Source organism: Lepisma saccharinum, chromosome 27, assembly GCF_977018435.1.
Source record: "Lepisma saccharinum chromosome 27, izLepSacc3.1, whole genome shotgun sequence".
In the NCBI taxonomy this organism is placed as follows: domain Eukaryota; kingdom Metazoa; phylum Arthropoda; class Insecta; order Zygentoma; family Lepismatidae; genus Lepisma; species Lepisma saccharinum.
In genome coordinates, this window is record NC_139255.1 from 5,431,482 (window position 1) to 5,446,520 (window position 15,039).

The following is a 15,039-nucleotide window of genomic DNA, read 5'->3' on the forward strand; positions in this document are numbered from 1 at the left end:
TGCATACTTTCAGCCCATGAGACAAAGTAAAAATGCCAAGTCTGGGTTAATCTTTGATAGTTTCAACGGTTTGGAGAGACACGCCAAAGCATGAACAAAAAGAAAGTGGTTGGTGCTGGATAATTTGAACTCTGTAACTTACTATGAATCCCAACGATGTGAGCCACAGGAGATTAAGAAGAAGGCAGCAGTTTCCCAGAAATGTCACATGGAACAATGGCAAGAAGTGTTGACAAAATTATCTTCATTTGTAGACATTTCATCAAGGTCATTTAGCTTTCAGCAGGATCTCTGAAGAAAAGCAGTCTTTATCCTGACATTGACAAAGAGGCTTGTTGTCCAATACGGGTAAAGTGTATACAGAAAATTGTTAGACGTACCTCCACACCCCTTTTAGGAATTAACCCTTCGCTCCTAATGTTGCGAGCAAAAGACAACGATAATCTCAAGTGCTGATAGACGAAACTCGATTTAACCTTAATGAAAGTTTATTGTTCTTGCACTCATTCACAAAATTTTTAATTATTTATTTATGTTGAGATTACCGCGAGAGTCAGTCATCATTTTGTTGGCTCTCATCGCCTATTCTTAGCTATTTCTAGCCAAATATGCCAGATCAAGTATGTTTATAAACGTTCCAAATCATTAATATCGGAAGTTGTCATTCATTTTTACTTTTTGAATGCTGTTGTCCTTTCTGTTTCAATGATATTACGTGGTCTTGATCTAGTTAGGTTGAGTATGTTTACATTGAGCAATGTTGTGTTTTCAGGCTTAGCTATATAATATCAATATGATCACAGTACAAGGTTAAGAGATTAATGTTGATATGGATATGGAATTCCTACACGTTGAAGGTTTTTATACAGAGTATGACGATGTTTTTGTCGTAATTGGGATTGAAAAACCAAGTGATTGATTGTATAGCTTCTTCGCCTCTTACAATTGGTATGCTCAAGTCAGCAATCATCGACCTTGGTATCAAAACATGAACCTAGCTCGGGCGGTGATAATGTTTATATTGAGAATGCGTATATGTTATGTTCAAGTTAATCAACGCTTAGCACGTTTATAAGTTAGCGCTTATAAGTCCATTGCTTCTTTCTCGTGTTAACTCGTTACCACGAATATTACCAGACTGTTGATTCGTTGATTATCTCTCAATCTCGTTACAAGGCTGAGATCTAGAGGTTAGTCTGTCTACTTGTCCTTCTGATACTGGTTGCCTGTGACACACTAAACAATTGACAAAATAAAAATGAACAAACTCAAAATTTCAAAGATAAGTAACAGACAAGAAACAACTGTAATGTAATGTTCAGACTTCAGAGCATACATCTTCCATATTTCACCTGCGTAACTACATCTTTTACTGCTCAATCTATACGCACGCTACCGTACTAATATCTCCCAAGCCGCAGCGCGCTTATAATAAGCATGAAATGACCACCACACTTCTTCATTTACCTACCTTCTACAGTCCTGCTGCCCATTCGAAGATTGCTGATATGACGTGATGTTTTGTAGAATTTTTCTTTCAGCACCGACATAATAGCGTGAATTAGCGTGACGGCAGGCAAATTCAAATGGATGATACAGCACAATGTACAATCGAGACGTAAACTCATTGTACGTGTTGTTTGCTTCATCGTTCAACAAGGCAGCAAGCGGATCTAATAAGCAGAAAATAAGACGCAATGATTGTATCAAAGGAAAGACATCGCCTTCTAAACAATGATTGGATCTTCCTGCATTGTTTAGCGGATTAAACAAGTAGGATCATTAGGCCTACAGTAAGGAAGTTGCGATATATTAGTTTGGATTAAAACTACTGGTTTGCATACCAGTTTATCGATTATATATTTTTATGTTGTCGATGTACGTAAGTGCTTACGGCAGTATTCTCTGTCAATTTGACAGAGCAGTGTGTCTGATTCACAGGAACATTGAGTAGTACAGTAAACAACTCCTTCTTTCTACCCAGTCGCAACAGAGTTTTTAATCACAACTGCTTGTTTCAATCCAGCAAAGTTCACCAATAAACGTCTCCTGGTATCTATCCACTCCAACGTAGTTTCCAATAAACATCTTGTTTCTATCCATTCCAACAGAATACTAATAAGAGTCTTCTCGTTTCTATCCATTCCAACAGAGAGTACCAATAAACATCTGCTTGCTTCTATCCATTCCAACAGAGTACCAATAAACATGTGCTTGTTTCTATCCATTCCAACAGAGAGTACCAATAAACATGTGCTTGTTTCTATCCATTCCAACAGAGAGTACCAATAAACATGTGCTTGTTTCTATTCATTCCAACAGTGTGTACCAATAAACATCTACTTGTTTCTATCCACTCTCCAACGGAGAGTTTACCAATAATCGACTTCTTGTTTCTATCCACTCCAACAGAGTTCCCACCAACAAACTACCGCACGTTTCGGTCCACTCCAAGAGATAAGAGTTTACCAAGAACCTACCACTTGTTACAATCTATTTGGATAGGGAAAATCCTGGCCGGTCAATTCCCGCGTAGCCAAGTGGTTAAAGCTCTTGCCTTTTATGCGACCTGTTTATTTTTTGTCCCTAATGGGAATTCCAAAATTTCGGCGTTGACCCAGTATCGTGAGGACAATCGGGGGGAACTATTTGAAACAACAGCACCAGACTTTGGACTAGAAAGGTCAGAAAGCCGAGGCGATGGGACTCGATGTGTTGACCATGCTTCACTCAAAGCAATGCTGCTTGTCAGCCCGTGGCCCCCTAAGGATCTTTACGTTGCAGAGCTTAGCTAACCAGCGATTCGAACGTAGATTCACAGGTTTCTCAGCTCCGGGCATGTACTCAAAAATTCCCCATCGACATCCACTATGTACCAACAAAATTGTCTGCCTTGCGGCAACTTCTACAAGCAGAATTAATTTAACTATTAATAAATAATAAATTTAAAATATTACAAATGTTGGTAATTTCTGAACTCTTGTGAAAATATCCAAACTAAACTTAAATGATGCAATGTATCTAACGTTTAGTTAACAAGTTTACAAAGAACTATTGTTGCCGTTGTTGTGAACTTGTCTTTGAAATGTGTAACTTTTCCTTCTGCCACCACACTTGATTATTATTATTATTATTATTATTATTATTATTATTATTATTATTACAGTTGCCGTAAGAAGTAAACTTGAATTGGAATATCAAATTTCCAGGCTTTAGCTTAATGGAATGAGTTTTTAAAAAGTCCACTTTATGTACAGAAAGGCTAATCGGGACTGGATCTAGTTTAAAGTTGGATCCGAGCCACTATGTGCCTCCACCGAGCATCGAACTCTGGACCCATCGATTACAAGGCCACGACGTCATGTTTTAGCTGAACCCAGGGCATCTCTCATCTGTCACCTGTTTTTAACCTGTTACAGCACAGGACTTTGTGCGTTAATAAAGATGTCGACTATTCAGTGTGGTATCTAAGTCGTAAAATATATCCATAATCCCATAAACGACTTTGCTAGCTTGTGAGGCAGGTCTTGATGTTTCCCAGCATCACTGAGGATCCTTCCCCCTCACAGAACTTGAGCAGTGTGATGATATTTCTCTTTGTTTAACAATATATCAGTGGTCCATTCAGCAGACCTCCTGCCGGTTCCATCTTTTGTCACCCTGTAGGACCATAAAACCGAAGAATCACTGGACAAATCCTGGCGGCTTCAGAGTTGAGAAACTCCAAACTAGTTTCCTTCTCAAATCGCTGCGTGATTATTTCATTATGGAGCGACAAAAGGATGACAGGGAAAGGTTAACGTCGTGACCGACCCGGTGTTGCGGGGGAGGGTGGGCGGAATTCTGTCTTTTACATTTAATGCCGTGGCTTTTGTTGGCAAATCTCTTTGTGCCGGGTTAACAGCGCGATTCACAAGACGTGACATCTGGAACAAACAGATTCCGAAAAGCAAGTTGCAAACAAGTAGGTGAGAGAGGTGCTGTGCACTTCATGTCAAGCTGCTGAACTCTTTGTAGCATAAAGGAGCGCACTGGACCTTTGAAGCAGTGCGCGCTGCTGCAAACTGCTGGTAGCTGCAGCTACGTTTTCCCCTCCATGCACTCACATCTCCTCTCGCGCGTTCATTGGCCGACCCTCTCGCGTCACTACTTGCGCAGAAGACTTGTTTTCATTCATTTACTCCACAGACATATATACGTGTATTTAATAATCCATTTTGAATGTTTGGTTTCATGATTATGTCTGTTACTCAGTGAAAACTAGAAATAGCGAAATCTCATTTTTTGAAAAATATATATTTTATACAAAAGCGTGTAAAATACCTCAAAATATAAAAGGTAAGGTTCCCCGTGCATATAGCACCGTGCTACGAAGGCACATTTAAGGGATGTGGGAGGTAGGACCCCAATCGGCCACTTTGGAGGTGATGTGATCAGCATCACGCCCCGTCCGCCTTTACCGCCCACGGTTACCCTCAGGTGCCCATTGATTTGAGGCTGGGTGGGCCCAAGAGCCGCTTTATACCGGAAAAATTCCGACCTTAGATCACCCAACCCGGGAATCGAACTCGGGTCTCCCGCGTGGCAGTCAGACACCATACCGACTAGACCACCGCGGCACAAAATACCTGAAAATATGTAACTTGAAATTCTTATAATTCGCCGACATTTGTTACTCTTTCTTGACCACATACAAAGGGGAAAAACTATGTAATTATTTATTCCTAGATACATAAAAATCCATGCATTGCTTACGTATATAGTATCGTGGAAGACATCATGTATTCAGAGAAATATTTCACATGGATCTGCAATTGTTTTGTAATTTAAAAACTAAATAAGTTTCCTACCTTAAAGCGTGTTTGTTAACCTAGATGTATTTTCCAGCTAGACACATTCATCGAATATATAGTTTTGAGATAAACATAGAGCAGGGATTTTTCATTTTCCACTCAGTAGTTTCATGTCCATATTTCATGTACCTGTTTAAACAGTTTGTTAGCTAAATGAACTAAGATGCTCAATTTTGTTTCTTGCACGCTGCTAGCATTGGAGATACATGAAGGTTAGTATTAACGCATTTTTCCTACATTAAATTCAAATCGTAATGCATGATAGTAATGTACTATTTAGCTTTTTTTTATTCTGTAACGATACTTATTATACAAATATTGAATTTCAAGCAAGACTGAGTAAGGTTGCAATCCATTATGTGTAGTGTTTTTGCATTGGAAGGGATGTGTTCCAATTGTAGTTAATAGAGTAGGTTCGAGTAGGTAATTACGTAGTGTTTTGTATGGCTGTGGGTTCTTAATACGCCACATGTAGCAGAAATGCAGAACTTCGCCGGTATTTTTAATAAGTATTTAAAGAAATTTATAGCTATTGTACGATTTGAAACCTTGACACTTTTTTGGTCTGATAAGAGTGTATTAACTGATTTGCTAAAGATTATAAAATTGTGGTAGTGGTACATTCCGAAGATTGTGGAATGTCTCTTAATATAATCCTGACAGAAACTGATAAACTAATCGATCAAACTATTAGTCGTATGAAAAGTTACTTATTAAATGTTTGTGTGTAATTATTTCATTAACATGACATTTTTCTGATATCTGATTAGGAGCGTATTAAATTAGACTATACGGTAAAACGTAATTGCAATTATAGTGATTCAGTTTTCAAAAAATATATTTATGTGGTACAAACACTGTAATTTATACGATCATTATCTGTGTGCATGACAAAATCTTCAAATTTGAATACAAAGAAACTGATAAGTCCCGGTATTCGCAAATTAACAGGCAGTTAAATTGTAAGAATAGAGTATTGCAAATTTTAAGGCAATGCGTTGAGTATGGATTTTGAGATCGGATGAAAACAAATTAACTCTAATTCTCAATCTTTTTGTCAAGAGTTGTGCTGGTTAAGGCGATAAATGTATTAGATAAATTATGTAAGACAGGACATAAATGTAGAGAGAGCATGTTTATTTGGGTTATATTGAGGTGCAGTGGATTGTGAGATACGAAGTGTATCGATCAACCGTCTTTCTTTAATTACGTTTTTTGAGTTAATTGAGTTTTTTTTTTTTTTTTAAGCAAGAGTAACAAATGAATGGTATACCCGGTGCACCCTTACGGAAGGGGATGGGGGTTATGTTTTTGTGGATTGTTATACCGGGTGACCCGTTTGAGATGTCAGAAAAGTAAACCTTTATACACAAGAGGTTAATGTACGTATCTCCGAGCAGCTTGTTGTGATATAAGCAGAAAGGATGTAAGTTTCGAATGAGTGGAGGTTTACAGACTTCAGCAACATGGCGGCGCTAATGTGCATGGTAACAAAGTTGGTGATCACGTCACAAAAGCGCAAACATATCGTACGGTAAGCGAAATTTTCTAGTATTAATGCATGCTACTGTCGCCACGCAGCTGAAGACAGTAAACCTCCACTCATTCGAAACTTACATCCTTTATGCTTATATTACAACAAACTGCTTACCGATACGTACATTAACCGCTTGTGTATAAAGGTTTTCTTTTCTGACATCTCAAACGGATTTCCTTGTATTTTCGTGTACTTTTAAGGCTAGTTGAGCCAAAGCAAGGATTGTAATCTCCTGCATATAATTTGTCAACATCTGGCAGGCTCCAAATAGAATGCATTATTAGTAAAAATGTGACTATTTCCAAATCACTTGAACAAGAGGTGTTTAGAAGTATTCTTGGCGTAACGTACCACCAGCACCACATCATATGCACAATCGCACTACGATACACAAATTCAAATTGTAATACCACTATTTTTGAATAGACAAAAGGCAGCAATACATATGTATTTAGAACTTTATTTATGTGCACAGTCAAGTTGCTGGATTTTTGATAATGCATACGAATGTTTCAGTGCATTGTACGTGTATGATGACCTCAATCACAGTATAATGCATTTTGAGGTCTGTGGGTGTGTAACAATACCCATTATTTTCTTTTCTAAATGTTCAAGTTTATTTTTCATTTTCCCTTATAAAAAGAAGCGTTGGATATTGCTTGTTGGGAAACTACTGCTGTTGTTTAATATTTAGGAAAGGCACTGTTGTAAATAGTTGATATACATTTGTTACGGCTAAACATCGAAGTATATTAATGTCAATATTTGCCAGTTAGTCCAGTTAGTGTAAAAATGAACAGACTCAAGATTTTTACTTGCCTGGTGAATCTTAACATTGATACAGTATAACCTGATCTACGTTCTCTATTACCTTAACCCTAGTTCTTACCACGTTTGTCCACCTCTTCACCCAGACATTTGGATCCATATCTTATCACTATTCCTTTCCCAGGTTCTATCTTAGCCTATCTCCATGTCCGTAACACCCAATAGACCAGAATGCTGAACCTGGTACAGTTTTCACCATTGAGTGGCCTATTTTCTGCGGATTGTTGTTGCCACAATGACCGTGCTGTTGGGCGAGTCCTTCGAAAGGGGAAGCAAATATCAGTGAGTTATTGAAGCCCTTAGATGGGAAATTATTTCCCTCTCGCCAACTGAAATGTATGCTTCTCGTGTATAAGTGTTGCCTTCCTCCACCCTTAGTTGTGGATGTGGCAACCTGTTCAAATTTCCCTCGCGAAGGGAACGCGAGCCGTGTGGGAGAGAACAAAGCACGCGCTGTTTGCAGTGTCCCTGTCGGTAGGTGGAAGCACTCGCGTTATATAGAACGACAACAAAGTAAAGAAGTTTCGGCAAGTCTTCGCGCATCTTCCCCTCCATCAGTTCAACTCTGGCCATAAGGAAGCCTGCTAGACTCTGGCCCTCCGTTCCATGCGCGAGTACGATGCACAGGACCAGTAGCGTACGCAGGATTTCATCAAGGGGGGTGTTATCTCGAAAACTTTCTACAAATTCACATTACCATTGTTTTATTATACTTTAATTAATTAATAATAATAATAAATTAATTAATAATTCTTATAATTAATTAATTAGTTTAATTACTACTAATGCAGCTGCTATTTATGAAAGAAATAGAACAAAATTACAATTCTTTTGTTTCAAAATAATTGTCTAGTCAACGGTTATTTGTATATGATAAGTGAGACATTTTAAGTGTGAAGAAAATCCATAAAAACAAGCAAATATATTAAATTTATTGAAATAATCGAAATATGAAACTCATTCAAGGAGCCGCGCTGGTCTAGTCTGACAACTTCGTGGGATATCCGGGTTCGATTCCCGGAATTGGTTGGAATTTATCCAGCCTTGTCTCCGCACCAAGCCTCATAGCAATGGGTACCTGAGAGCAACCTTGGGGGATGAAGGCTGCCGGAGCATGGTGCTGATCACATCACCTGCAAAATAGTTCGAGATCAAGAATCTTTGGGGCCCACCACACCACTATGTGTGACTTCATGGCACGGTGCTATATACACGGGGGAATTTACATTACCTTTACCTATGGAACTCACCCAGGGTGATGATGAAGCGCGAGAATACATGTTGCTAAATTCCACTGAGTCTATGTTTTCGTTGTAAAGTAACTTTATAGACATTCCAACACATTTATCCCTTCTAGGTGATTCACAAAATTCTTCGACATTATTTAATGATGTGGATGTAGACTCAGCATCACTTGAGAGTTCACAAGGGGATGTGAAATCAGTACCGGGAAGAACGTTTGCAATAAGGACGAAGCAAGGAATTTTCACAATTCTCGCAAGAGTCACTGCGCGACTTTTTGCAAAAGAAAATTGTAAAATTGAACTTTGCGGCCGCTTAGATTGTGTTTGGAATGTTGTGTTTTTCTTCATGCTGCATGGGAATAATAATCCAAATTATTATTATTATTATTATTATTATTATTACTGTCGCAGTTCTTTGACTGTGATAAATTAGCCATTTTTAATTTTTTCTACAGCATTTTCCATAATATTTCAAGAGCTCAAGGGGGGGTTTAAACCCGGTAACCCCCCCCTTGCGTACGCCACTGCACAGGACACACGGTTCTGCGTAGGTCCTATTACCTGTGGTTCCATTGTAGCTGCCATGATCATATCGCAACTCAGGACGTCTCAATTCAAGAAATATGACAGCTGATATCACAGCCGATAGACCAAGGGTATCGCCGCCGATAGACAAAGGCTATCACGGCTTCTAGGAGTGGTTAGCACAGCGCGCAACGATGCCAGTGTTCTAATCCCGACCTTGGCATTAGTGTTTTTTTGTGACTCATCGTCGCGAGCAGCCAAAAAGTGACAGAAAAGCGACTAAATAACAAAAGTTTTCCGCAGAAAAAATACAATCGCGCCTTCAAAACCCCCCCCCCCAAAAAAAAAAACAACCTTGTAATTGATCGCCAGATCAAGAGGGCGTTAATGATTAGTGTTGCCCACGGGACGAGACGGGACAGGCTTTTAAAAATTCGAGACGAGACGAGATTGATCATGTGTCCCGAGACAAACTAATATTTTCGAGACGAGACAACATTTCACAGCATTTCCACCAGACGAGACAGGCCAAAGTCTCGTCTCGTGGGCAACACTATTAATGATCCGTAATCGGATATGTGCTTATCGAACTGACAATTGAACGATGAACAATTTACATTTGCCCTGTGAATATAATCATTAAACCCTACTCATAGAATAATTTCACTACAGTTGGCAACTTTGCTTTTTCACTTGCTGATTGAATCAGTTTTGCAGACTATCCACACAATCGCTGTGTCCCCCTGGTTTTATGTGCATGTGCCACACTACCCTGTATCCTTAATTGTGATCCTTGGATTCCCGGTCCATACTAATCCTAATTGATACAAGCCCCCGTGAACCTATTATCCAGTAACCCTGGATAATTTCTCGTTAGTCGTAAGACATGTATATTGTATGACTTATGTACTGTGGTTAGCGTAGGTGATATGTTATGGTGATGTTTTAAGTGTCAGTGCTTATGGTGTGAGGCTGTTGTGGGTGATACTTTTCCATCTCGTTTCCAGACCTACTACACGTGTCTTCACGTATGCTCCAACACATCTGTGCCCTGCTGTTCCCCGACAGTAAGTCACGTGGTGGCTTTGTTTGTGTGTGGCGTGTTTTGTGTTGCCTTTTAGATAATTTTCATCTCTTGTTTCTGACACCCTCTTGCAAGCTTTTTTTTTTTACTCTGTATTGCACTTAACTGCAGCCACCTTCTTTGTAAATTTGCACAGGGTGTGGTCGCCTGCTTTATCGTGTATGTTGCAAGGTAATTCTGGACAAGTGCAAACTTCACTGCAGAAATTACTTTATTTGCTTGTGTATGTCTGCCTTTTTGGTTTTGTGTGTGTATTGTGGCATGCTGAAACAGATTGTAGTGTTGCAAATATGTACAGCACATTGTAGATACATCGACATTAGATATTATTTGTTAGATTAGTTGTTTTTTTTGTAGCCCAGAAAGCAAAATCAGTTGTCACTACTTTTTTTCTTTTCAGGAACCATTCTATCAATCTAATAACGTAGGATTGCCCATTTTCACACGGGTATTTTCCAGAAATTTAACTTTTCTTCATTGGGGATTTCATAGCACTTCAAAATCGATTAGTTTCTGCAGCGGAAAATGAATGAAAGTACTTTTGTTGTAATTCTGCTATGCATTTTGTTACCTAAATCCAAGATGAATGATGTCGGTTACAGCTTGATCGTCCCGCCATCTAGGAAGGGAAAAAATAAACTTTTGTACTGAGTAAAGGAACGCTGGTATTAGATTAAAATGAAAATTCAATTCAGCTGTTCTAAATTTGAATCCTTAGTATGGCATTATTTGCCCCTCCATTTAGTCGCCGTTTTTCATTCGTATTGTGGCGATTAACATGGAGAAAAATCACTTAAATTAACTTCTTGTAATATGTAGAGAACATAATTTGCGGGTTGCGTGTTCTATGCGGTAGATTGGCTTTGAACGTTCTATTCAGCAATCCTAGACTAAGGCCTGAGCTGCACAGTAACTTCATGCATGCGCATGCGCCTGGAGGTACAAATCCGTTGAGTGGGAGGAGCCTACTTCGCAACGTCAGATGATGGACTCGCACTGCACATAAGGCACGACCCGAAATGTTCGCAAAATGAAGTTGCTCTAACAACGTTAATTCATAGAAAAAAATCAAATACCGGGATAATAGGGTAATCAAAGCCAGCCAGCTACATGTAAATTATAAATTTTATGAAGGGTGCATCCTTCAAGATTGTTCAAACGAAATCAGATGAGACTTTGTGCAGTCTTTTGCTCGACTTCATATGCCTGTCTTGTTATAGTTTAGGTTTCGAAGGAAAAGCTTCGCTCTTACCGGAGACATGTTTTATTTTATACTCGAGAAAGAAATCAAGGCCAGAACGATACCAGAAGGCTAGACCAAGAGCGCTTCGGGCTACGATAGCGACGATGAGGATGAATGGTTATGTGAAATTAATGGGTAATCACAGTGGAACACCCATACTCGAGCCCGGTCTCGAACCAGGATCCTTCGGTGGCGCGTTCTTCACTCAGAGCTATTGAGATAGTAGGGTATACGAGAATTTCATCAAAATTGAAATTAAATTCAGCTTATTGAGCCAAGAAATTAGCTCTCAGGTTATTTATTGTTTAGGTACAGTCACCGGCAAAAAATGGTGCACCTAGATCCTGAAATTCTCGCTTCCCTGCAAGTAGTTGTGTGTGTTACCTAAATCTACGGTGATAAGTGGATTGTAATAGCAAATTTTCAATGGCAACTTCTACCACAACCATTTAATTGGGCAACACACATAACGCCTTGCAGGAAAGCGAGTATTTGAGGATCTAGATGTTCATTTTTATTGCCGCTGAGTGTACATACCCGTTGAATCATACCAGCTACATATATCTCAAATTGGTGGGTTCATAGACTTACCAAACATTCCCACTATAGAACATTAATGATCTATATCACTCTTTTCTCATATCGCGTGACCTCTGGATGTATTCTAGGCAAATACTAACATCAAGATAACCATGTCGGAGCTGACAATGTTTTAACGCTGACCTCGGTGGCCGAGTGGTTAGCACACCGCGCTACGACGCCAGGGGTCCCGGGTTCATATCGCAGCCCGGAGTGTTCTTTGTTAGTTGTATAGTCATCAATTTCATCATATCATTCATCCTCATTGTCGCAATTAGCCAAAAGTGTGAGAAATTCTACGCTAAATAATGATTTGAGTTAATTATTATTAGACCTCGGGAGGTTCTAAAATGTGTGCTTTGAGGTTCCTAAAATAGGTTCGAAAAACCCTAGAATAGGTTCTAAAAATCCTAAAATAGGTCCTAAAAATCGTAAGTTAGGCTCGAAATATCCTGAAGTACGCTCAAAAAAACTTAAAATAGTTCAAAATTCCTGAAAAATGTGGATTAGGTATAATCAACGGCAATGAAAATGGGATACCTATATCCTGAAAGACGCACTATCTTGTATAACGTTATGTGTGTTGCCTAACCTTACGGCGATGGCAGAACTTACCATTGGAAATTTGCTATTAAAATCCACTCTTCGCACACAATCTTTTTTCATGTTATCCACAGTCAAACTCCGCAATTTTGTCTGTGAAGATCATCTGATACGCTGAAAATAATCTTTCAACAAAATCATAGTCAGTGGTGCAAACTTCATTGCTGAAATGTTAGTTTGCAAGGCGTGAATTCCACAAAGCTCCGAAGTGACGCGAAAGTGAGCAAGACCACACAGATCAGAGCACTTTGGATTGTACAGGTAACAGTGGCACCAGACATTTTGCTTTGTTTAGAGCTTTGAGAAATCTCCATGGACTTGGAGGAAGGGAAACCGACAGAGAGTTAGTTCCAAACACGTTCGTCATTGAATTTTTTCGTGACCAAACAAAGCAGTTGCCTCTGCGAGACAAAAATCCTCTAAAACCTTTAAAAATATGTAAAAGAGGTTTGATTTAGGTGCATAAGCCTAAAATAGATTCTCACAAGCAAAATAGGTTTTTTATGCACTATAAAACTTCATCAGTTGTTGCGTTTTTTAACGAAATGCTGACAACTTATTATTTCTTACATACCTGCAAAGGAAAAAAATAGGTTAAAAACTTAAAATCCGAGGTCTAATTATTATAAGGGACTGAGAATTACAAATAAGACTGGTACAGGTCGGGGCAGAAACGTGATAACTTCACTCAAACCGAAGCAGTGTTTGGGTGAACAAATTACATGCTTTCCCCTCCTGGTAAATTGTAATAATAACAACAATAATCCTTGCCTCCCCAGAAAAAATCCTGCGGGCGTCACTGCGTCTGTATTATGGGAATCAATCTGAAAGTTTTCTGTTCACATCAGGCCCCCCCACCACCACCACCCATTTAATATTATACTTTCTAGGTTCACACTGAACTGGAAGCCATGGATATGTAGGGTAAATTAAATGCTTTCTTTGCTTGGATTGAAAATTCAGTACACGATCCTCCTGATGGCGTGGTGGTGACGTCGTCACCTTGTAACGAAGGAGTCTCTGGTTCGATATCATGTGCAGGCACATTGTGATTCGGATCTCACTTTAAACTTTAGGTCCAGTCTTGATTAGCCTATCTGTAAACAAATACTCAACTCACGAACAGGTTACCTTCCAACTGGTTTCTTATTGGGTAAAATTTCAAATGTTCTTTTTAAATTTTATTTTTAAACAATACACTTAATTTGTTTGATTAACATGCAAAATTGAAGACAACACTTACATACCATTTAAGTCCATTCATTGTAGAGTGGTGAGAACCCTGTCACTTTAGGTTCCATTGAATGAATGATTTGAATGATTTAGTGTTTTAAGTCCACTTTATGCACAGTAAGGCTAATCGGGACTGGACCTACAGTTTAAAGTGGGATCCGAACCACTTGTGCCTCCACCGGGTATCGAACCCGGGACTCCTTGATTACAAGGCGACAACGTTACCACGCGCCATCGAGAAGGCACTGGGTTTAATTGAATTTAGTGTAAGTCATATTTCTTGTCTCTGCGTTATATCGTGATGGTGACAACGAGTCTCACTGTGTGAAAAAAATGATCAAATAATGAAACATCCATGCCTTCCCCAGAATTCGAACCTAGGACTTAACCGTAGCATGCATAACTACGGTGCAGGGGACGTTAGGTGTTGATGAATGTTTTAGCTGTGATTGTAACGTATCCTAAATATGGACATTTAATTTTTAATATTTTATTCACTAGACATGTTGAAGATGGAGTAATTTCTACAGGAGGGCCCGTCCTAGATATTCGTGAGACCACGGCGTGGCAAATTCTTTTTTCTAACAGTCGATGATCCGATTCGAGAATGTTACCAGCAAGTACCTTTCTACATTAATGAATATGTACTCTTCAAATTAAATATTATAAAGTGTGGCATAATCATCAAGGGTAATAGTTCGATTAAACTAGGTTTGTTGACAAAAAATATTTTAAACTAGTTCTCAATCACTGGATCAACTTAAATATTGTACTTATCTTAGGCCAACATTTAATCTCTTGTGGTCAGATTCAATTTCGGCGGTTTAGAAACGCTGGTTTAAAGCAATTGCAAAGCTAATTTATTAGTGACAATTGTGGACCTGTGCTGCGTGGTTGCATATATATTGAGGACAAAATTCCGCGAAAATAGAACATTCTTATGTTCTAGGATTAAAATATAAAATGTACCATATTTACACATGTTACGTGCACGTTTTCGAAAATTTTATCCCCAAAAAACTTATACGTGGAATAATTCTAACAACTACTTGAATCCACGTGCAAATGGATGTTTCCCCCAATTTTTTACCTTCTATCGGAATGTTTTGCATCACCCAGCAAAGTGGGCGGAGTTTGAGTGAGTACCTACACGCACGTAAAAGCCGTAGCTTCTAACTTGTCACTCGAGAAATAATGGAATGCAACTTCCTCAACATACGAAACTGTCAAGTACTGGCATAGGCCATGTAACCTTCAATTAAAGTATGTATCTCTTTCCTCGATATTAAAAAGAGGAACGTGTGGTCTAA

At 38.9% G+C, this 15,039-nt stretch overlaps 1 protein-coding gene across 36 annotated transcripts in view; it reads left to right on the top strand.

Moving 5' to 3' along the window:
* Positions 1-15,039, top strand: part of shot (dystonin-like protein short stop) — an 888,743-nt gene that overhangs the window by 523,977 nt on the left and 349,727 nt on the right. For 27 of the 36 annotated variants that reach the window (XM_083113147.1, XM_083113144.1, XM_083113149.1 and 24 more), the window contains exon 3: positions 9,995-10,054. The exons of 8 other annotated variants lie outside the window; for them this stretch is intronic. In XM_083113147.1, coding sequence (XP_082969273.1) covers positions 9,995-10,054 — 60 coding nt within the window. Of the gene's footprint in view, positions 1-5,051; positions 5,066-9,994; positions 10,055-15,039 lie in introns of those variants that run through there. One more of the 36 variants, XM_083113170.1, reaches the window with a different exon arrangement.